Source organism: Ictalurus punctatus, chromosome 16 (genome assembly GCF_001660625.3).
Source record: "Ictalurus punctatus breed USDA103 chromosome 16, Coco_2.0, whole genome shotgun sequence".
NCBI lineage: Eukaryota > Metazoa > Chordata > Actinopteri > Siluriformes > Ictaluridae > Ictalurus > Ictalurus punctatus.
In genome coordinates, this window is record NC_030431.2 from 23,207,413 (window position 1) to 23,232,189 (window position 24,777).

A 24,777-nucleotide genomic window follows, 5' to 3' on the forward strand; every position below is an offset into this window, starting at 1 on the left:
AATGTTTTTGTTTATTACTAGTCTTAGATTATGTACATCGTCTGTCATACAAGTCCGTGAATGAGCTGGTACTGTAGAAATCATAACATGTCTGAGCTGCTGTATTAGAAAATTAATCAACGTCTTCTGACCCATAAGAATTCAACAGTGCTGTGGTATAATTGTTGTTATTATTATTATTTATTTATGTTGTGCAAAACTACAGGACCGCATCCAGATTTGACCCACAAAATTAAGTGCATATGAGTCACACAGATTTTATTTACATTGGTTTAAAATGGTAATGATAATGATTTTTGATTTATGAGAATTAGTTTTTATTGTTCACGTGTACATTAGAGCACAGTGAAATTCTTTTCTTCGCACACCCCAGCACGTTAGTAAGTTGGGGTCAGAGTGCAGGGTCAGCTGTGATACAGTGCCCCCTGTAGTAGAGATGGTTAAGGGCCTTGCTCAAGGACCCAACAGTGGCAGCTTGGCAGCGCTGGGGCTTGAACCCCTGACCTTACGATCACTAACCCAGAGCCTTAACCGCCAAGCCCCCACCCCCCCCCACCCCCCAATTTGATAACTGATTTTTAATAAATAAATTACAGAATAATGATTCAAAGCAGGCCTTTTTTAGTAACAGAAACCTTCTTAGGAACTCCTACCAGACAAATCAGACCTGATTTTAGTTCCTGATTTTGTACATTTCTGTAGAAACGGTACTATTTGGGGTTAATTTTGCTGTACTGTATGTCACTGATTGGTCAAACCGTTAACACACCGACAATGTAAGTTGGGTGGAAAAGTGTAATGTTTACACCATGCTTTTGCTTTTACACGTGTCAAGTCAACTCAAAGCATGTCATTGTGCCTCATGCCTGTAGCTGTTTATGTTAACATCATGAAAGCTGTGTTTAACAGAACCAAAGTGGAAACACATTTAATGACATGTTAAGGCCATTCCAAATTCTGTTTCCTTTAAAATGGCGTGAAAGTAGCCAATCTGGCAACACAGGAAGACTTCTTGTTGCCTTCAGCGTATGTTTTTGTGCTGCTATGACAGCTGTTGTTACACACCCTTCCTTTGAAGTGAGGACACCAACTGAACATGTAATGCGAGTTTGACATTTACATTTATTCATTTAGCAGACGCTTTTATCCAAGGCGACTTACAAATGAGATAATACAAGCAAAGAAAGCAGAGAGTTGTGTTGCTAGTACCTTCAATATCAACATTATAAATTGGCAATAGGGCATGTAAAGATATGAATACTGAAATCTCCAGTTGGTGAACCCATCTGTACCTGCCAGTTCTTATTACAGAGGTATCTGTACCTGTCGGTCTCAGTAAATGAGGTGTGGCATCTTTACCTGTCAGTCCTCATAAAGGCATGTCCACTGTACTATCAGTCCCAGTGAAGGAGGCGTGGCCTCTGTACCTATTAGTCCCAGTGAAGGAGGCGTGGCCTCTGTACCTATTAGTCCCAGTGAAGGAGGCGTGGCCTCTGTACCTATTAGTCCCAGTGAAGGAGGCGTGGTCTCTGTACCTATTAGTCCCAGTGAAGGACGTGTGGCCTCTGTACCTATTAGTCCTGGTAATCTAGGCGTGGTCTCTATACCTATCAGTAGTGTTGGGTCAGAGTCCATCTTTGTTCGAGTTCGAGTCGAGACCATGTCCTTAACCAATCAAATTCGAGTCCTTAATTTCTGAGTCCAGAAAGTACAGTTGCAATCAAAATGATTCAACCCCCAGTGCAAATCAGGTTTATTGTCACAATGTACAGACTTTCAGCTGTTTGTGATGAACAAATCAAACAAAAACAATTCAAATAGTTCATCACAATGAATGTTTCAAGTGGTTTCCCCAAATTCAACTGAAAATGCAGCTTATAATGACTTCTCCAGTTTCAAAATTATTCAACCCCCTGTACTGTATTTCAATTCAATTATTCAATCTCTGTACCTATCAGTCCTCATGAAGGAGGCGTGGCCTCTATACCTATCAGTCCTCATTAAGAAGGTGTATAATAGAAATACATTTTTCATTTTTTCCACCCAGAAACTTCCTTACTTTAACTCTATACAGGAATGACATGTAACCTGGACCCTATGAGAATATATCATAAATTCAAACAGGCATTTCTTTTTAAATCACGTTTTTAAAACAACTTTGTGTCACGTTAGTGCTGTTTTTAGTCGGATTTGTTTATCTAAATATTTTATTCTATTGAGGTGTAATTACAGCGTGTGAACACTAGATGTCACACTTAGCTTAAACGTTGCCATGTGGATGTTATGATTTAAAAAATCCATCATGGATGACTTGCACATCAATAATAACGATTAATATGTGATCTTTATATAAGTATACATATATACATATTTTATATATCTTTATACCTGTTGGCACACTGGATTTAATGTAATAATTTGCAGTTATTCTGTTTGTTTTTTTAATATACAGTGGAATGTTTTAAAATATTATGTTACACACCAGATATAGTCTTATATACTTTCACAGATATACTTTTATAGTCTTAAAAGTAGTGAATCTTGCACGAGGATACCAGCATATACCATGATCCGATGTGAAGAGAGGCAGAAGCCTGGACGCAAAGAATCACAAGGCCATTTTACATGGAAATATAAATACCATATTTCTTTATTTCAATCTTTTATAAGTTGGAAAACCTATTTACAAAAACTAGTTTTGCATTTATCACACTGAAAACACACACACACACACACACACACACACACACACACACACACACACACACACACAGTGCCTGTTTATATAAGACACAAAGACTACTTCATAAACCTTCATCACAGAGACACATTGGGTTTTAAAGGAGACAGAGAAAGAGAGATGGAGAGAAAGAACAGAGATAGGAAATGGAGAAATCGAGAGACATGGAGAGCAAGCAAAAAGTAAAATAAAAAGTTGAGGGAGAAGGTAAGAGAGAAATAAATACAACAATTACAACAAATAGAGAAAGCAAGGGAATGAGGGAGAAACAAATGAAAGGCGAGGGGAGAGAAATGGGAGAGAAACAGATGTTTGGGAAAGAGAGAGAGAGAGAAACAGATGTTTGGAGAGAAAGAGAAAGACAGAGAAATGACTAAGATATAAACAGAAAGATAGGGAGATTAGATGGAGAATGAAAGATACAGGTGGACTGAGAGATATACAGAGAAGGTGGAAATAAAAATGTGAAAAGTAGGACAGAGGAAATTTGCCAAGACACGCGCGCGCACACACACACACACACACACGGAGGACCGAGCTTAGCCAAGAGCTGATGCTCATTAAGGCGAGAATAGTGTGACACACACACACACACACACACACACACACACACTTAATAGGATCCATTTTGAAAGTCAATAAGTCCATCTCTTCATAATTAACAGAATTATTAAAATAATTAACATAATTCAATGACAGGGTAGTAGATGAATTTGTGTGTGTGTGAGTGTGTGTGTGTGTGTGTGTGTGAGTGTGTGTGTGTGTGTGAGAGAGAGAGAGATTCAAAGGAAAAAAAACCCCCAGCTGTACGCAAAAACGTTACACACCAGCCAGTCATGTAGTGTCACACAGCAAGCGGAAGCAGCAGCTACACATGAGCGGTTTTCCATTTTCTTAATAAAACACTTATGGTTATGCGTGCGCGCGCACACACACACACACACACATACACATACACACTTTTCCATCTGAAGAACTACACATTACACATTGTTATGTAGAAATGTGTACGTAGACACGTCCTGATATTCTGTTTCGTTCCATATTGCAATAACATCACAAACTGTGAGAAAATATCATTCATTCATTCATTCATCCATTTATCTTCACTAAGAGCTTTATGGAGGTCAGGGTCGCCATGGGAACATTATCATAATATTGTACTTTAAAAAAAAAAAAGCCAAGTTTTCCAGGATTGTCAATTTAAAAAAAAAAAATCCCAAAAGGACACATCCTTGTCAAAATAAGGAAGGATCAAAGATAAACATCCTAAATGGACACTAATCCAGTGAACTTCCACAGCCTCCTGTTTAAATCCCGTCAAAGTACTGAAGGAGAGAGAGAAGAACAGACCGAGACAAGGAAAGACCGAGCGAGAGAGACAGACAGGCATATATAGAAAGAGAAAGAGATACAGGAGAGACAGAAAAAGAGACAGACTGACACACAGGAGAGAGAGAGAGAGAGAGAGAGAGCGCCTCTAATCTAATCCAATCCTAATACCATCCATTATATTTTATACATCTGTGTAATTTATAGAAATTAATTCAATACTGCATCTAATCTTTCTGTAATACATCTGTTCATTTAATTCAGCAATTCACTTCAGTTCATGTGTAGTGTTCATTTTATTCATTATTGTTTTTCTTTTCCTTTATTTGTTGTTATTTATCTATATAACTTTTTAATGAATTTACTTTGGCAACATTGTTGAAACAGTCATGCCGATACAGCCCAGAGAGAGAGAGAGAGAGAGAGAGACACAGAGAGAGCGAGAGAGAGAGAGAGAGAGAGAGAGAGAGAGAGACACAGAGAGAGACAGAGAGAGTGTTAGAGGAGGACAGATCCACCAAATCAGACACCATGAAGCCCCGCCTCCCGTCTACCTGTAGCTCTGATTAAGTGTGCCATGTAAACATCTCTATATATATATCGTCTAATTGATCATCAGCACGTCCCCCCCCCACCCACACACACACGTTAAACATGGTCCAGCGTCACACACTGATCCACGCTCCGAGTAGATGGATGCACTACTGCACCACTTCACGCCTGTCACTCCGAGCATCCACTCTGGGGCTCACAGTGCACTTGAAGTGCGCACTACCTGCGCTCCACACACTTCTCACAGCACAGATGAGAAAAGAACCAGTATTTCCCAATAATCCAGTACCATCATACTGAACTCTCAGGAGTTCAATACAGGATCTGATGATCTTTGGTCAGCTTTAACGTCATTTTATTTTTATTTCAGTACGAGACACTTTCTCATTGCTGGATTCAGGCCGGCATTTTAGACACTGGAATTTTCCCTTCAGCACTAATAGTTAAGACTGGGCAATGTGTGGGGGAAAAAAATCAGACTTGAACTCATTAAATGAAGAGACATTTGTCCACCGGACGCTCAGCGGGCACGTGCCGATTCTCAGTTGAACACTCCATCGTAATATTGCATCAGATATCTTGCTCTATAATTGGTCAGTAGTGATAACATGACATTTCTCGCATGGTAATCCCTTTAAGTTTCACTTAACATGTGATGCATTTGTACGCCATCAGACGACACAGCCATTTCTTTTCTTTCGATGTCTTATTTATTCAGAAAAATAAAGTCCATCTTTACACGTAATTATAATCAGATTTTTTTTTCAACACAATAATAACGCAATAATATTGCAAACCGTGATAAAAGAACAGGCAGTCATCGTGATGTAATGCGGGCGTAATGTTCACGCTCGCACGTCGGACAGAGATGAAGTGAAAATGAACGGACCACAGGTTGCGCGCGGGGGGGGGGGGGGGGGGGGGTGTACAGACTTCCTGAAATCATTAGATGTTAAAACCTCACTGTTTACACTGCAAGGAGTTTGTAAATTGCCCGATCGCTGTTGTTACGATAAAGACGTTTTCTACATCCGAAAACGCTTAACGTACAAAAGCAAGGACAAACTGTTACATTTATATTGTATTACATTACACCTGTGCTTTAAACTGCGGCTCATGCTGCATCACAGGGCGGAGTAACACACTCGGAAGTGGAAAGCGCTATCCGCCCTCTTCCGCATACACGAGCTCAGACGCATATGACTGGTTAGTCTCTGCGTGATTGACAGGGGGGGGGAGAGAGACAGAGAGAGAGAGAGAGACTGAGAGACACACAGAAAGAGAGACACACACAAACACACAGAGACAGTGACACACAGAGAGAGAGACACACACACACACACACACACACACACACACACAGAGAGACAGACACACAGAGAGAGAGCGAGAATGCCCCTCCCTCCCAGAAAACACGGCCAATTTCGCTCTCTTGGTCTCCTGGCTACGGACTGCCGAGTCACCGTCAGGTTTTGAACTTTGAATTCGCCGCTCAGGTTTTTAAAAAATGTATTATTTTTTATTCCTGTTTTGTCCTCTGGGCAGTGGATAGTGTTCATGATCACTGAAGAGTGTGAGATTTGTTTAACGGTATTACATCGTGTTTATGTTTACTACTCCGAACAGTACAAACGCTAACAAAGTGACAATGAGAAAATGCAACTTATAGTCCGGACATTACGGTAAAGACAGACAGATACACACACACACACACAGAAGGGTCATACGTTACTGTACTGCATATTGCTTTGTATTTCTTCATCCAAATATACAAAATAAGACTAAAAAGACTGAATAATATTCAAAATAATAAAATAACAGCGAGGGGGCGCATGTCTTTGGTTCACCCGAAAACTCCCGCAGCTTATTAACAGCAGGAGAAATGAATAAATGAGCCAAATTGAGTAGTCGTCGTCTTCTTCTTCTGTTTTTTTTTTTTTTTGCTTTTTGTCCTCTGCTGTTGAACATCAAGGACACGGAGGACATCCGCTCCCCAGCACTCATTACACAGACATATTAAATACATGATCTCACATGCGCACATATCATTTACAAAGTAAAAGCAGCAGGTAAGAAAGTCCACTAGAACTAAAAATAAATGAAAAGTGGAAAATTTTTTTTTTTTTTAAAAATAATAAACACTTCTACACATCTACACACACACACACACACACACACACACACACACACACACACACACACACGTCTACCTCACCCCTAACACAGCTCGACTGTCAGTCGCTTCTCAGTTCTCCTAAAAACGAAGAGCTTAGAAAAATAAAACTTTTTGTTTTTACATACCTGACCTAGTGATTTTCATGGACAGCTTCCACACACGCGTTTGTGCTCGTGCAGCTCCTCTAACACACACACACGTCCTACACTCCTAGGGCACTACACATATCGGTTCACAACACAATCTGGACAGCACTCGATAATAGAGAATATGGACGAAGGAGTCCATCTGAGGTCCTGCGTGGCTGGACTGGCGGGTAAAAAGAACAAATATTTGAAATAAAACCCGTCATTTTTATTTATCGTATTGCACCTCAAATCATTTTCTTCTTGTTCGAATAAACTCGACGGATCATGAATTCGGTTCATGATGCCGATGTTGGATTTGGAACGCGCACGTCAACGCGTCATCACGAGAAACGAAGCATTTCACCAGAAACACGATGGAAAAAGGAATAATCTCGTACTGCCTCGTTTGACACCAGTCATTTTTCACACTTGAATTGAATATGTACCTATAGAGGGGGCATACAGTGCTCTCGGACCGTGCGTGAGCCGATCTGACTGCAATATCGGGGTGTTACAGAGGTGTGCATCAGGACTGGGATCCTTCAGTTCACTACCATATATATACACATATATATAAAATTTTGCTCGTACGGCGCTGTGTTTTCGTCCGTCTCCGGTAAATACTTTATCCGGGTCAGGGTTACTCATTCTGCAGATTTTATTTTCGGAACGAGAGCCGTATACGTTCATTAGAAAATACTGCAGACAAAAATATCTATAAAAAGAATCCTACAGCAGGGTTCGAGGAAAGTTTCTGAGTAAGTAAAACCATTTAACAGCCAAAGAACACTTTTTAACAGTCTATAAATGTGTTTTTAAAACTCTCAGGCACGGCCGTAGACCCCCCTGCAGCACCTTAACGGACCTCTAGAGTTCACAGAACCCCTGTTGGATTAGAACTTAAGGTCTAAAAGACAGCGTGGGATGGAGAGCCAGAGCGAGCGATAATGATAAAGATACAGATGTGATGAATTCATTAGTTCGGGCAGGAAGAGCACTGTTCTGTACTCGAGCCACACGAGACCACGAGATGGACAAACCTCATCTAGGAAAAGAGGGGGGAGGGAGGGGAGGATAAAAAATAAAAATTTTCACATACAATTTATTTTCTTTAGTTAAAACTAATCCAGACTAGCGTGGCCGGGATTGTTATGGAAATTTATTATTATTTATTATTAAGCACGTTACAGACCTCTGTACTAGCTACAAACCCATGATGCAGTTCGGAAAGCTGTTAATGCCACTCTAAACCCCTGGGTCTCACACCTGTACTAGCTACAGACCCATGATGCAGTTCGGAAAGCTGTTAATGCCACTCTAAACCCCTGGGTCTCACACAAAGGCTAAATTCACTCAGACTTTACAGTATCAGCTTACAGTCTTTCTCCAACCCCCCCCCCCCCCCCCCCCACTCAAAAAAAAAAAAAGCACAAATGACCAAAAACCAGTTTTGCATCTTTGTCCTGCTTCTTCTGTGCTGTCCTCCGCTGGCCACGCCCCCCATTTTAATATCGCCATGAGAAGCAAGCCTTGTCTGCTTAATTTACAAAAAAAAGGGGGCGTTGCCATGTCACCCAATCCTGAGCTGCACTTGCTGAACCGAATGACATGAAACACACACGTTAACCCACCATTTACACAACACACACACACACACACACACACAGGAGCATAATCTTAAATAGCAGACAATCTTAACCAATGCTCTTACACATACAGTTTACATTCTCCCAGCTATAAAAGGGGCTAAAAATAAAAACATCCCCTACAGTGTCCACGCTGAGAGAGCGCTCTCTTTTAGAAGCACCTTGGGTAACGCACGGCTCGCTCTCCGATCCGAAAAGAAAGAAAGAAAAAAAAAAAACAGCTTAAATAACATACGATGGAGGCGTAGGACGAGCAAGATGACTCATCCTCCCATAATCCTCTGGTGCATGAGCACAAATAGCCTCCTATAGAATCATTGTCCACCCACAAAGGTGAGTTCACGCTCTCCTTATCTTCCCATGAGCTACTCGGGACAAGAACAGAAAAGAAGGATGGGGGCGAGAGACGGTTCCAGACGAGTGGCAGACGAGGAGGAAGACACCGGGACGATAAAGAGAGAGAGAGAGAGAGAGAGACAGAGAGAGAGAGAAAGAGAGACAAGCTCCGCCGATCGAGCTCAGTCCGTGTATTCGGCCACGATGGAGAGCAGCACTGTGATGTCATCGGGTTTTCCTCCTGAGGACAAGAGAAAGGGAGAAAATTTTATTCAGGATTATTTTCTATAAAGATTTTACAAACTTCAGTTGGAGGAAGTCGTAACCTTTTGTTGTAATTTAACGGTTCATTTTATTCGGACATTTCTTAAGAGCAGGCTGGTTGTGGTTCTCACCTCTGACGTTGAGGCCGTTATCGCAGGCGAACTGGGCGAAAGGGGACATGTAGTTCGGGTCGTAGGCGAGCTCGTGGGCCTGCTCCGCTATACTGCGCGCCGTCTGCTGGACGCTGTCGTAATTTGTGTTCTGTCATGGATAATACACAGTGATGGGGTTGTAACTCGAGACAAAAACGCTGCCAGTTATCGTGATATGAGCTTTTACACCGGTCAGCCATAACATTAAAACCACCTGCCTAATATTATGTAGGTCCTTCAAAACTTGCGCCTTCAAAACAGCTCTGAGCCGTCGAGGCATGGACTCTACACGACCTCTGAAGGTGTGCTGTGGTATCTGGAACCAAGACGTCAGCAGCGGATCCTTTAAAGTCCTGTAAGTTGTGAAGTCGGGCCTCCACGGATCGGACTTGTTTGTCCAGTACGTCACGCAGATGCTCGATCGGATTGAGATCTGTGGAATTTGAAGCCCAAGTCCACACACCTTGAAGTCTTTCTCATGTTGCTCAAACCGTTCCTGAACAATTTTTGCAGTGTAGCAGGGCGCATTATCCTGCTGAAACATTCCACTGTGATTAGGGAACACCGGTGTGTATTTGATCTGCTTGATCTTCCATTGCTCCACGGGCCAGTTCTGATGTTCACATCCCCATCGCATCAATGAGCCTTGGGCGTCCATGACCCTATCGCTGGTTCACCGGTCGTCCTTCCTTGGACCACTTTTTTGGTACGTACTAACCACTGGGAACACCCCACAAGACCTGCTGTTACGGAGACGCTCCGACCCGGTCGTCTAGCCTCCACAATTAGGCCCTTGTCAAAGTCTCTCAGATCCTTACGCTTGCCCATTTTTCCTGCTTCCAACACATCAACTTTGAGAAATGACTGTTCACTTGCTGCCTAATAAATATATCCCACCCCTCGACAGGTGCCAGTGTGACGAGATAACCCGTGTTATTCCATTCACCAGTCAGTGGTTTTAAAGTTATGGCTGATCTGTGTATATCCAACACATGTCCGATAGACGATCTTTGTTCGCCGGCGTGTGTGTGAGCGTGAGCAAACATACCTTGAGCTTCTTAAGCTCTTGCAGGATCATGTAGTCCGGCATGTTGTCGAAAAGACCATCCGTGGCAGTGAGGATGATGTCACCAAGCTGGACGTCAAATGAAGACTTGTCTGCCATTTCAGGACTGAGAAACAGAGAGAGAGAGAGAGAGAGTTCATGATGACACAGTGACTACAGTAATGTAAAACCTGAGGTAAGTCGCCGTGTCCTGATCCGATGTGACCCCTGCCCTGAGCTTGCAGTGTTAGTCTGACTTCCAGGAAACAGAATCAGAGCCTAGCGCCCAGTTTCCATCTGAGCCGCCAGCGCTGGTGGAAATACTTTACAAGAGGGAAGGAGGCGGAGGAGGAGGAGGGGGGAGGAATGGAGTTATGCAAGAGGAGGTGAGTGAAGGATGGAACGGATTAAAAGTGAAAAGTGGCACGGTGGCTCGAGTAACCCTGTAGTGTAACACGGACAGCACAGGTACTACACCAGTTACACAATATACTGGATTATTCACCGATGCTTCAAAATACCCGTTATACCCCGAGGGTCATATCTGGGGGTACGCTGTTTAAGGAAAGAGATCCATTTTTTGAGTCCTTCTCCTTCATCGTGTTACAAATGTGGTTAGTAAAGTCGTCAAAAGTACCGGTACTTCAGTACCAAGTCGGTACTTAATAAATAGATAAATAAATAAATAATTGACAGCAACAGATTTTCATAAATACCGGTAGTACAGAGTACCGGGTCTGGTGCTGTGGCTCCAAATCCACAAAAGCTTGTGGACTAGAAAGGTGCAAAGAGACACGAATGGAAATACATTGGATTCGAGGGGCAGCCCACAAAGGGAACATCATCGATAACCAAAAACCGATTCGCAAACGGTGTAACCGGAGTTTCGTGACGAAAGGAGGAAACGCATCAGGCCCATAAAAGCACCTTAAAGACCGACACCCGGATTTATCCAAGGAGTTCGCGCAGGCGAGTTTCAAATTACGCTTGCGGTTCCGTTACGAATATTGTAGCGTAGTTTAATTCGAGTGTAGGACTGCAACAAAAAAACACCCTCGTTTTTGCTTACTCAATGGTTAGCATACGCGCGGGTAACGCTAATGTGGTCGAGTGTCCTTATTAACCGTTTAATGCTTTTTAAAAAAAAAAAAAGTTCCTCGCATTGTTAAGTACAAAACTACGCTACATGATAGGGGAGGGGCTTGTGGAGGCAGTAGCTACAAAAGGTTGAGAACCTCTGTAATAGTGTGACAAGCTCGAGTACGAGTTACGGTGATTAAAGAAAGTCGTATCTTGTAATATTCTGTGCAGTGATGCTCTGTCGCTACTACCGTAAACCCGTATGGAAAACACGTGCTGGAATCACTGGAAATCCTCTTTAATCGATGAGCAACCAATCAATAACGGACTGGTGAGTAAGAGCTATTAGTCAATCACAGCGCAGGACTGATGACTGATGAAGACCGATGATGAAAATGCTCTGAAGTAAGCATTCATTGATGAAAGCGTAGCTGGTGTTTTTATTGCGTACTTTAGTTGTTTGGCTCAGTTGAATGTGGGAAAACGTGCTTATCAGCACATGATCTGCTGCTGGTTTCGAGTCAAAAGGAGTTCAAGCCAGCTATTAGGGGGGAAAATAAGTAAACAAACAAACAAAAACAGTGGTCGAAGTCCTCTGAAATTGACTTCCGTTACCAAGAGGGGATTCCCCCACTGTTTCACAGCTGTCCGATGCGTGTATGTTCACGATCACGTCGACTGATGATTAGATTAATCTATTTTGCTCACTTTAAACCCTTCGCACGTCGGCCGAACACATCGCCAACGGATCTCCGAACCGCAGATCCGAAACCCGTGACTAAATACGAAGCAGTGGCGTACGATCGTCCGCAGACTCGGACGTCTGCGTCGTGGAAATAAAAAGTCCAAAAATAAGCGAGTGTTCTTTCTTTTCCGTGAAACGCTCGCTTCGTGGAAACGTCCTAAAAAAGGAGGCTCGTTAAAGCCGGAGTAACAGTAGAAATGTCTCTCGTGTCTGATGACGCTCTGGGAGAAAGTCAGGTTGCAAACCCGTCCAACTACATAAAAGATTCAAGTGGCCTGTTTAATTTTAGCGTCACATGAGGAGCTCAAAATAGTCTTGCCCCTGCCAAGGCCGACCGGGGGACGACAAACCCAGAGTGACGATCGGTCGAGCCGGGTGTCTGTCTGCTACCTGCGTTCTGATTGGCTAATTCGGTGCTGGCTTTGGGCTGCTGGCAGGACAGAGAGGTTGAAAGGACACTCGCGTGGCAGTGTCTTTGACTTTCTTGAAAAATGCAAACACTACCCCTTAAGTCGTTCTCGTACTCGCTCACTAGCTCTCTTGCTCTTTACACTCTTGATTTAGTCTACCGTTTGTTGCGAGTTGTTGCCATGGTTACATCAAACCAGCTAAAGTAACACAAAGAACACCCACAGCTCTCTCATTCCCTGAATCATACCTGTGCCCCCTTTCCAGCTTATTTCTTATTACACTGATGGCACGCGCCGGTACAACATAACGTTAGTGTAGATACGTGGATGATTACCTGTCGCTCAGGACGGACCCCTCGGCCCCCGGTGGTGCGATCGACAGCTGAAAGGGGGTGTTGAAGTAGTGCTGCTGCTCGTCGGAGCGATGGATCACCTCGCCGCCCCTCACCACCAGGAACCCCGAATCCCCCAGGTTGCACGCATGGATTTGATGACTCCTCCGGTCCAGCACCACTATACATGCTGTACTGCTGCCTGCAGGGACGAGAGAAGAACATCCGAAGCCCTGAGCATTCGATATTCGAAAGCGCGACACGACGGTACAACGCGCTTTAAGTCGTCTTAATTTAAAGTCTCAACCTGGACAAGAGAACTACCCGAACAGCCATGGCCTAATACTCTATCGAGCACACTTGATCAGATTACACAGCCCTGTCGAAGACTGGTTAGAAAACGAGCTAGCGGTCTACAGATATCTTAGGAATACGACGCTAGTGCGCCGTTTATATGGACGAGGATATTTTCAGTCGGATCAGTTTACAAATAAAAATTTGTTTTTTTTACAGTTTTATCTAGAGAATTTACCGTCCCTGTGAGATCTCAGGCTCATACGACCTGCAAACTAGCTACCCGTTTAGCAAGCAGGTCATTTCCTGTTTCTAAACAGTCACTAAGCTAGCATGCTATTCATTCTAACCATTTATGTAAGGTCACGCTGGTGCTAGCTGCTTAACCCGTGACTTAAAAGTTGTCCAAAGAAAGTATTATTTGCTAGCATGACGTCTAATAAAGTACTGTTCTATGAAGTGTTAGCCTTCAGGTCAACTCTAAAGCCTACAGGAGTCAAAACGTAGCATCGTACGAGCTACTTAACGCTCTGGGTTCTGGTTCGTGGATCTCAGATGTCCCTAAAGCACAGAGGATGTTAGGTACATGCATACAACAAATATGAAAGTCTGGGATCACACTCACACACACTAATACACTCACACACCCAATCCTTTGATGACTCACTCTGCAGACATTCTCAAAAGGGTTTTTTTTTTTTTTTTGTAAGCTAATTTGTGTGCATGTGTATGAGTCACGGAATGCTGTGTCTTGTTAAACAATAGTGTGTTTGTGTGTGTTCTAACCCGGCAACTGACGCTATGAAACAGCTAGTAGGGAAAAATATCCTGTATTTTGAATTAAAAAAAAAAAGAAGAAGAAAAAAAAAAAGAAGGCTGGACAAGTGCACAAACGATGACTGTTTCGAGAAACCTCCCAAATGTGAGAAGACCCACGAGCCAAGCCTTTCATACGGTTTAGAAAGTGTTATATCCTGGAGCCTGAACGTTTTACCCACAGTGCACTGAAAGTCTGTTTCAAGTTTCATAAAGAAGTTCACTACGCTACCTGTAACATGTCAGAAGATTTATTTACATACATACTGTGCAGATGACAAATTAAAGGAAGAAATGGTCTTGTTATGCTGTGTGTGTTGGGGTGGGGGGGGTGTTTATTTATTTAGCTGGCATGCTTCGTGTCCACTCGTCCCCTTAGAGAGAAGCATCGTTGCAAATCAATACCGCAGTTCTTCTGACTGAAAACTTTTATCCTGTGATGAAAGATTTCCGATGGGCGTGGTCACTTCCAGGATGACTCCGCCCCCACATACAGGCCCCGAGGGCTAAATGAACGTGTTTGTGAGGAGGATGTAGGTCATATCCTAAGGCCTTCACGCTCATCACATCTCACTCTAAGTGAACACGTGGGAGATTCGGGAGCGGCGTGATGGAAGACGCTCGCCGTCAATACACCAGCCGAGGGGAAATCTTTGGAAAGAACGGGGTTCGTTGCTCCAGAATTGCAGAACCTACGCCACTGAAGCTGTTCTGGGAGATGTGGTGTCCTAACACCTTACTAACACACTTCATATTGGATTTTCCTTTAATCTGTCACCGGTCAATGAGTACGTATGTGTTGTTTCTCTTACCCAGCAGAGGTACTTTGTTCTGTAGGAGCTCGTAGTAAGCCGAGGTGAGGATCCCCACGGGGCTGCTGGGAGTGAAGCGTCCCTCCTTCACCAACCGCTCACACGTTCTCATCAGTGTCTCTGAGAACTGGGACGGGTCAACGCCATAATCGCGCCATCCACCCACCCCATCCGCAACACCTACAAAGGGAGAGGGAGAGAGAAGGGGGGGGGGTGTGAGAGAGAGCGAGAAGGAGGGAGGGAGAGAGATAGGGAGAGAGAGGGGGGGAGAGAGGGGAGGGGGAGAGAGAGAGGGGTAGGGAGAGAGATAGGAAGACACACATTATTCATTCATTCATCTTCAGTAAGCACTTCATGACGGGTCAGGAACGCCCCTCGCCCCGCGGGACTCCACGCTCCGTCCGGGACGTGAATCCGTTGCGACAGTGAGACAGAAGCTCCTCGTAAATTCTGTCTGCACGTCATATTAATGAAGCATCGCGTTATTTAGAAGCGTTTGTTTGTCCAGCTGCTCCCACTAAGCTAACAGACACTGTTAGTGTCATGCAGATCTGCGGTAAAACTGCCCGCCATGTACCAGTAAAGAACGGACAGATTTTTAATTACGCTTCCGCACACTACTCAACCGGATTTCAGCTACCAGCGTGCAAAAAACCCTCAAAAACGCGTCAGTGTTAGCATTTCCTTTATCTTGTGAATCAAATACATTTTAAATTGCATTGTCCATTTATTCCCCCAGTAAGTGCTTCATCCTGGTCAGGGTCTCACTGGATCCAGAGCCTGCTGGTCATGTGTCAGGATGTAATTTCAAGACATGACTTTGAGCCTGGAATTATTAGGAAATTCGGTTGTTGAGAAGATTGAATACGATCCAGTGCCAAATGAATCGCGTCGGCTTCTGCAGTAAAAACTGAACTAAAACCTGAGAATCTCTATTCCACTTTTCTGATGGTTTGATCGTTTCAGAAAGAAGGACTAAAAGCTGTAGCACTAGTGAGCCAACTATGACTTTCGAATGAGTCAAATAAACACTGGGGAAATTTTTATTTATTTATTTTTTTTAAATCACCATACACTAGATGGAAACAAGGCCTTCTTAAACTTTACGTTTACGACCTTAAAGTGCACCTATTATGGTTTTTCAAACGTTACCTTTCATGTAGTGTGTTATATATGTACCTGTTTGTGAATGTAAAAACGACAGACAGAGTTATCGACTCCCAAAAGAAGGAACCGATTCTGAACGGCTGAAACGAGTCGTTAGTGATTCCAGACTTCCTTCCTGTACTAACCTACGCATGTTTGTAACAAAAAGCCCCGCCTCTTGTCTTGATCAGATGCTCGCTGACAGCGTTAGACCGATCACGACAGACTAGGACATCTGACCAATCGGAGCAGAGTATGCTCTCTGAAAGGAGGAGTTTAGAACGAATCCTTTGGAACGAATCATTTAACGAGTCGTTTGTGACACCGGAGAAAACGGTAACGCCGCAGTTTAAATTATGAGCACGTTAAAGTGTTTTTTGACCTCGGATGCGTGTAAATCTATCGTACGAGAGCCTTAAAACTAAATTAGACACGTTTCAAAACCATAATAGGTGCGCTTTAAGTTACTCTCTTACAAGCCAAAGGCAATAAACAGCACACAAGCAATCAGTCACTGCAGTAATACTGTACTAAGCTTACCCCTAACGTGATTCATATTCACCACACACACACACACACACACACACACAAACACGAGCTGTCGAAGTTACCAAAAATCCCACTCATGACATCAGCAAGATATGCTGACTTCCTCTGTATTATACGACACTTCGCAATGTTAAAGAGCTGAAAGATAAAGACGTGAAGACAGACGCTGCTCGCTCACAACGTGACTCTTAGTAACACCCTCTGTCTCACACTCACACGCTTACAGGCCTTATGGCACGGCGTTGTGATGCTAATTCACATTTTATTCTGCGTGTGTGTGTGTGTGTGGATAGATGGATAAATAGAAACAGATAGACTGATCGATCGCTTTATTAATCCTAGAGGGAAATTCACCGATCACAGCAGCACAGAGACTACAGAGAAGTATACTAAAAGTAATTTAACTTTAGAAATGAAACAAGATAAGAATAAATACACACCACCGGTCAAATGTTTGTGGACACGCCACTGAGATGTTTCTCATGATCTTAACAACCTTTTGATCTAAAATGTGTGAAATCGGCGTTGTAGACAAAAATATAATCGTGACGACGTATTCATTTCTTTCATTAGAAAGCTAACATTTTATTTACAGAAATATATATATATATATATATATATATATATATATATATATATATATATATATATATATATATATATATATATATTTAAATAAACGGACGACTTGGAGCGAAATATTCCGAAAAGCAGCCGATAAGAGTCCGGCGTCGGTGGGAACTCCTTTAACACTGTTTAAAAATCATCTCAGGGAAATTCCTCAAGAAATCGCTCGAGAAAATGCCAAGAATACATTTCTGGAAATTCTCGGCGAAAACGGCGTCCACTTTGAAGATGCTAAAATACTAAATTATTTTGGATTTTTTAATCGCGACATAATTCCCATAGTTCCACTTGTGTTACTCCGGAGTTTTGATGACCTTATTATTATTCTAAAACGTGGGAAAATAAATAAATAAAAATAAAAGAACGAGTGCGTCTAAACTCTCGGCCGGTAGTGCGATGCGGCAGAGTGACGTGGTAGTGTAAACATTGTAGATACAAGATATGATGTAGATAATGTTGATATAATGCATATATAAGTCTCGATTTCCGCTCGACATCAAGGCCTATCGAGCATTTCGGATTATAAATGAAACATTTCAGGGGGGGGGGGGGGAGAAGAGCGCAGTGATGAATTTGCACCAGCAGGTCAGACGGCGTATGTGACTGTAAGAACATCCGGAGTGTTTATAACGGAGTGTTAAAATGACTTACAGTACAATGTCCGGCTCTTACATTGCGCACACACACACACACACTCTGCAATAATGCCGTCATAACACCGAGTTAGCTGGACTTATGATGGAAAAAGAGCAAAAAGGAAGAACAACAAAAAAACAGCACTAGATCATACTAACACAAAGTACACTGGCTTATTCAAAAGAAAAAAAAAATGAAAATATAACGCCCCCCCCCCCCCACCCCCTTCATTAAAAACAAATACGAGACGGTACATATTGACCAGGTTTGTCCCCGAGGTAAAAGGCTAACTGTTGTGATTATAAACACACCTCGCGTGTTCAGTTTGTTTTGTATGTCTAAGTAATGTTTAATCCTGTGGAACGTCCACAAAACGAGTTCGTTCCGGATACAAGCAATAACCTCTCTCCTCCTTGCTCCAAGTTCTAGATTAAGAGAAGATAATACTTTATCAATCCCCAGACGGAGAAGTTAGTCTCACAGCAGCAGCAAAACAGGTGAAGAAACGAGATAGTAACGAGAACAATACAGGGATTATATAAAGAGTATACACACACACACACACACACGAGATGTATAAATATGTATACACATACGCACAAACTATATATACATACACACACACACACACGAGCAGTATATACAACAAAAAATGAATAGTGGTACTATATATCATACGTAGCATATGTACAGTGTACACAATACTACGCACATTGCATCTGTACGGTATACTCAGTGTAGATATATAACAATAACTATGACGTAGTTAATAAGAGGGGAAAATAAATAAACCTCGGCGTGTAACGTTATCGAGAAAACAGACCGCTCGAACTACGAGTGGATTTTATTTACATAACGCTTTAAACGACGCACATCGCCACAAAGCAGCTTGACAGAAATTTCCGGATACACGTTTTTAAACGTACGGGTTCATCCCGAGTGAGCGAGCAAGCCGGCGGCGACGGCGTCGAGGATAACCTCCCTGAGAGGACGGGAGGAAGAAACTTCGAGAGGAACCGGACTCAAAAGAGAACCTCATCTGGGCGAGTCCACATGCTGAAGACTTTCCCACGGCGGAAAACCTACCGACTCTGACAACGCCTCCGTCCGGCGGTTTTTACGTGCGTTTTACGGGTCCTCCACCTTCTGACCAATCGGAATGGAGAACAACAGTGCTGTGGTATAAAAACAACTAAAAGGTAGGAGGAGAGTTTAAACGATGGAGGCGTGGATTGTTTAAGACCTGGGCTTTATGGCGACGTTCGAAATGGCCCTGGGTCGAATTTTAGCGTCTCTGAAGATTCAGCTAATGCAGCGCAGTTATGTTTATAATGCAGTCTGGGCAGACATGATGCACACACACACACAGCGTTGTTGAATAACTGTGATGCTAACTATAGTCTCTGTTGAGATATACCGGCAGGGCAAAAGGACAGAGAAGGTCACTAGATGCTTTTTCGCTTAGAAGTCTTTACGGTGAAAAAGACAGACTTCATCTCAGGAGCACAGATGTTACTGATTCTGACAGATTCTTCACAATATAAGAGCGATCCTAGGGAAAAAAATCATCCATCACCATGCCTCTTTCACACACACACACACACACACACACACACACAGGATTCCTCCGAGAGGACCATACAAGGAGCCAGACCGCTGCTTCCTCAAACACACACATGGGAGAAAAGCAGCGTCCAAATAAAACAAATTCTCAGGCGGTACAACACGGGGCCAGAGCTCAGGAGTAACCCGGGACAGCCGATATAAACAAACATGACACGCTTCCAGATGAAACGCCGTGTTCCTGGCACAAAGTTTGACGTATCTGAACAGTTACAGATGGAGTACTCCAAAAGTTCACCTGCGTCTGACGTAAATCCCCCACCGCTTTGGGTCTGCGTGAGGAATAAAGTTCACTCGACCGCAGCGGAGGCGCTCGACAAGCGTGTCGCTTAACAACTCCTCACAAGTCAACTACCCAAAGCCCCAAAGTGATAATTCAGCTGAAAATGATATATTCACACCTTTTCTCTGACAATTACTGGTGGGAGGCTTTATAGCCAGCAGTTTAGCATCGTGAAAACTGCAGGTCTAATTTGTGCACGTGTCTCGAAGGACGTTGCTCAACAACGTCACGTAAATACTTTCAGAAAACAGCACAATGAGTCTGTATCAAAACAAGGACACTGTCATTGATGAAAAGCACCATACCTCAAACGCGTGCTAGAACACCGTCCACACCTCGTCCCTCACACCCCAACACCATCCAAACACCATCCTCACCTCATTCCCATACCCCAACACCATCCTCACCTCATTCACACACCCCCCAACACCATCCTCACCTCATTCACACACCCAACACCATCCAAACACCATCCTCAGCTCACACACACACCCCAACACCATCCTCACCTCATTCACACACCCCAACACCATCCTCACCTCATTCACACACCCCAACACCATCCAAACACCATCCTCACCTCATTCCCACACCATCCTCACCTCATTCACACACACCCCAACACCATCCAAACACCATCCTCACCTCATTCACACACCCCAACACCATCCAAACACCATCCTCAGCTCACACACACACCCCAACACCATCCTCACCTCATTCACACACCCCAACACCATCCAAACACCATCCTCACCTCATTCCCACACCATCCTCACCTCATTCACACACACCCCAACACCATCCAAACACCATCCTCACCTCATTCACACACCCCAACACCATCCAAACACCATCCTCAGCTCACACACACACCCCAACACCATCCTCACCTCATTCACACACCCCAACACCATCCAAACACCATCCTCACCTCATTCACACACACCCCAACACCATCCTCACCTCATTCACACACTCACACCCCAACACCATCCTCACACACACTCCAACACCATCCTCACCTCATTCCCACACACTCCAACACCATCCTCACCTCATTCCCACACACCATCCAAACACCATCCCAACCTTATCCCCACACACTCCAACACCATCCCCACACAAAATCCAAACACCACCCCCACCTCATCCTCACACACTCCAACACCATCCCCACACACCATCCCCACACCATCCTCACCTCATCCCCACACACTAAAACATCCAAATACTGGGCCTCATTTCACCAATCCTTTAGTAATGTTGTATGTAAACATTTGCATAAGCCAAACCCAAACTCACATCTTCCACTGGATTTACAAAACTTTGGGAAACGTTGATTTTCTTTGTACTCACAGGCGTATGCTTATCACCTGCATGGTGCAAAGCGCGCTCCTGATGCAGCTCATTTGCATGTAGTGATGCCCACAAAACTCCATAAAAATTCAAGTGCACGGACACGGGAGCACGAAATGAACAACCAGGGTAATGTCCAAAAGATATGAGATGGGAGTTATTTAGACTCATTTCCATTCCAATAATAATAATAATAATAATAATAATAATAATAATAATAAACAACAACAACAACAACAACAATGAATACTAAATTCATTACTAAATACTAAAAACAAAGAGAACGCCTCTACTCTACACACTTTGCTTCTTCTGGAACTCAATTAATGGATCTTGTATGGTAGCACTACTTGTATTGTCCTCTGCTTGATATCGCTTTGTTTGTATTTTCTCATATGCGAGTCGCTTTGGATAAAAGCGTCTGCTAGTTGAATAAATTTACATTTAAACTGTCCCTCGGGCATCCGTTTACGGCTCTGGGCAGACAGGCAGGCTCCATTTCTTTCATCATAACTGAATGATCAGTTTCATTTTTCTTTATTTACGGGTGTGTGCTGGCTCGCTTTGTTCATTTTTTCCATTCCTTCATTAAAAACAATCATAAAAAGTGACCGATTTTCCCTGACCTAGTGAAATAGCAAGCGGATGCGGTTTTTATAGAAACTACAAAGCACGTCTATAAACTTAACGGTATATTTGTACATAAAACCGCTGTGACGTATACAAATTACGGGCTTTGAAATTTCTCTCTCTGTGAAATGATGGAATTTTCATGAATACCAATTTTCTTGTGTAAATGCCCATGCAAACAATTTAGGAATAAATCCGGTTGTATCCAGCTTGATAAATGGAGACCCGCTGTCCGCACCTCATCCACACATAACCCAACACTGTCAATACCTCATCTCGGCATGCCTGAACACCTCAGCACCATTCCAGCACCAACCCCACCCGATCCCGTTGACTCCAACACCATCCCTACCTGTGCACACGTGCTACGACGCTGTCCGGATATCTTCCCCAGAGACTCAAAAGCATCCGTCCCCGCCTGTTCCCTGCACACCTCGACACCCCGTCCTCACCTAATCCCCCGCACACAACACCACCATCCAAACCACTTCTATAGTACAACTCCGGCTGCAAACTTTGAGCCACACCTCATACCAGAGTCTGATGCCGGTGTTGAGTAACACAAAACTATGTACAAAGACAGCTGGTACCTTTTGTTCATTTTTGATAGATATCAGTGCTTCATATAATGGCAGAAACCACACAAGAAAAAGTCTGTTCTAGGTTTATTGAACCACAGCTATTGGCGTGTACGACAGTGAACTGGAGGCTAGAAGTTTCCTTTATTTATAGTCAAGTACCACAGCTTTGTAGTTTCAGTCAAAAACCTAATAAAACCCAGATATGCCTTGAGAAACTACTTTCATTTGAGTGGGGGTTGTATTTTTCCTGTATTTAGCTGAAATACTACTCCTTCCTTTCAGGGAATGGTTAAAGAAGGACTTCAACCTGCGGCTATGTGCATAATTATTACTTAGCACTGCAGTGTACAAAAGTACAGAAGCCAAACGTGTCATGGCTGCTGTTAAACAGCTGTCTCGCGCACAACCACGTGGTACACCGCGCGCACAACAAAAGAACGCTATACCGGAAGTAGAAAACTCCAGGGAAGGGGGGGAAAAACCCCTCTTTGTGTTGACGAGGCTAATGTCGAGCCTTAAATATAGTCCACGAGACATGCTTATGTTATCCTCTGGCATTATAAATATCAACTACAAAGCACTGTTTACACTTCTTTCTTTTGGGATAAACATAGACTACTAACCAGGAAGACATTAAAAGAAAAAGAATCAGCATCGAGCCACTTGTGTGTTTATCAAAGCACAAAAACAGTGTAAAACGGGCTCGAAGAGCAATTAAAAATTATGTTGTACAAAAAACATGACATTTCAGAAGACGTAGTCAAAATAGCATTGTGAATATAGGACGCCAATGCGCATGCGCAACACTGTCACGCGTGTCTCCATGGCTACGTCGGTACTCATACTCGTATAACTTCACTACAAATAACAAATGATTTCGGGTCGGTTTATTCAAACACGACACCAGAATAAACATGAGAACTTTTTTTTAAATTAAAAAGTAGAGTGATAATAGTTGTAGAAAAATATTATTTAGTTTGATCGCGAGAGTTATTTTGTTCCAACATGGCGGCCTCCATGCTCAACCACTCTGACCTTTAGGAGAAAAAACACGTTTTTATATTAAACGTGCATTTATATTAAACTAAAAATGCATATTACACAACGTTACAACACAAACACGAGTGTCATCCCGAGTGTCTTAAACAGTCTTTCATTTCCCCACTTTTCATATTATTATATATTTTTTATGATACGTGTCTGTAAGCATGACGGCTTAAATTCGTTAATAATAATAATAATAATAATAATAATAATAATAATAAAAATATAAATTCAGCGTGAAGTAACGCAGAGATCAAGATCTACAAAGCAACATCAATAACAGTTTAAAATAAAATCTTTCCTTTATGGAAATTATTTTAGTTCCGGGTTTGGCCACTAGTCGCCCTTCCTCTGGTCTGTGTTTTGGGGTAAAAGGTCATCCCCAGCATTAACCATAATAACCACAAATACACTCCTGTCTAATAGATTTATCCTTTGCACCAGTGTGAATTAAATACAACGAGGTTCATCTTCACAAATAACGATAATATGTATAGTATTATTATTATTATAATAAGGACACCAGGAGGGTATTTCAGAGGAGGGTTAAATGTCACCTTCCTTCCAGCCCCCACTGTAACGACCTCGTGCGCGCATTATGGTACTTTAACCCCTGAAGGTCATTCGGAAAACGAGGTAAGTGGTGACTTGGCGGTAGTTTTATGCTGAATTTATAGAATGGGTCATTTTAAACAATGCATACCTGAATACAAGCTTGGAGGATGCTTGAGAATGATAAGATGTAAGATAATACAAGAAGAAGTGTAGGAAGGACAACAACAACAACAATAGTGTATTTTTTTTACCTAAGACGTCGGCGGACCTGTGGCGCGCTATGAAGCACGCATCGTCCCCGTAGCACATGCCCTTCTTGAGGATGCCCTTACGGAAGTCTTTGCCGAAACCGCAGCTCGCCGTGACCAGTTTGTAATCCCGGCCATCGGTTTGAGAGAGTCCGCCCAGGACGGCCCTGGCAACGATCCGTCCATAGGAGAGTACCGATAACATCCCACCTCACACACAAACAATCCACTCAGAATGCTCCTGTGTCCCTTTTAACACAAAAATCCGATCAGGTCGAGTGAAGAACGGCTTTATGTTTTGGCCGATAAAGTTCCTCCACGCTGCTGCCCCATCGCCCTGCCCAACATCTTCCTATCCGCACTCTCTCACCCTCACACGCTCGCGCACACAAACAGCCGGGTTCAGAGAACACTGGAGGAAAGAAGAAGAAAAAAAACAAAAAAACCCCCATTGCATACGGGTCTTCGTCATGTGACTCTGACGTCACTCCGAGCATGGCGGAAGTGTGGATTTATTTATTTATTTATCGCTATCGTTGCGCAATCTTTTAATTTGAAAGACGTGCTTTGCTATTACACTGACCGACCCTGAAAGCAAATCTAGAGAATATGTTTGTTTGTTTGTTTGTTTGTTTT

General features: G+C 43.1%; 1 protein-coding gene across 1 annotated transcript; it reads right to left on the minus strand.

Annotated features, from left to right (window-relative positions):
• Positions 1-6,348: 6,348 nt before the first annotated feature.
• On the minus strand, positions 6,349-24,562 carry LOC108277103 (protein phosphatase PTC7 homolog). The gene is made up of 6 exons (XM_017489485.3): positions 24,145-24,562; positions 14,861-15,040; positions 12,942-13,140; positions 10,375-10,498; positions 9,306-9,435; positions 6,349-9,151 (listed from the first exon to the last, which is right to left on the minus strand). Exons 1-6 carry the CDS (start codon positions 24,344-24,346, stop codon positions 9,093-9,095), a joined length of 894 nt encoding a protein of 297 aa, XP_017344974.1. The 5' UTR covers positions 24,347-24,562; the 3' UTR covers positions 6,349-9,092.
• Positions 24,563-24,777: the final 215 nt, after the last annotated feature.

Bases quoted from the DNA above. Each gene is read 5' to 3' on its own strand.
- LOC108277103 (XM_017489485.3), bottom strand. From the start codon at position 24,346: ATGTTATCGGTACTCTCCTATGGACGGATCGTTGCCAGGGCCGTCCTG. The intron at 15,041-24,144 runs GTAAAAAAAATA...CTCCCTTTGTAG, and splicing joins CAGGTCCGCCGACGTCTTAG to GTGTTGCGGATGGGGTGGGT. The intron at 9,152-9,305 runs GTGAGAACCACA...TCTTGTCCTCAG, and splicing joins TAACGGCCTCAACGTCAGAG to GAGGAAAACCCGATGACATC.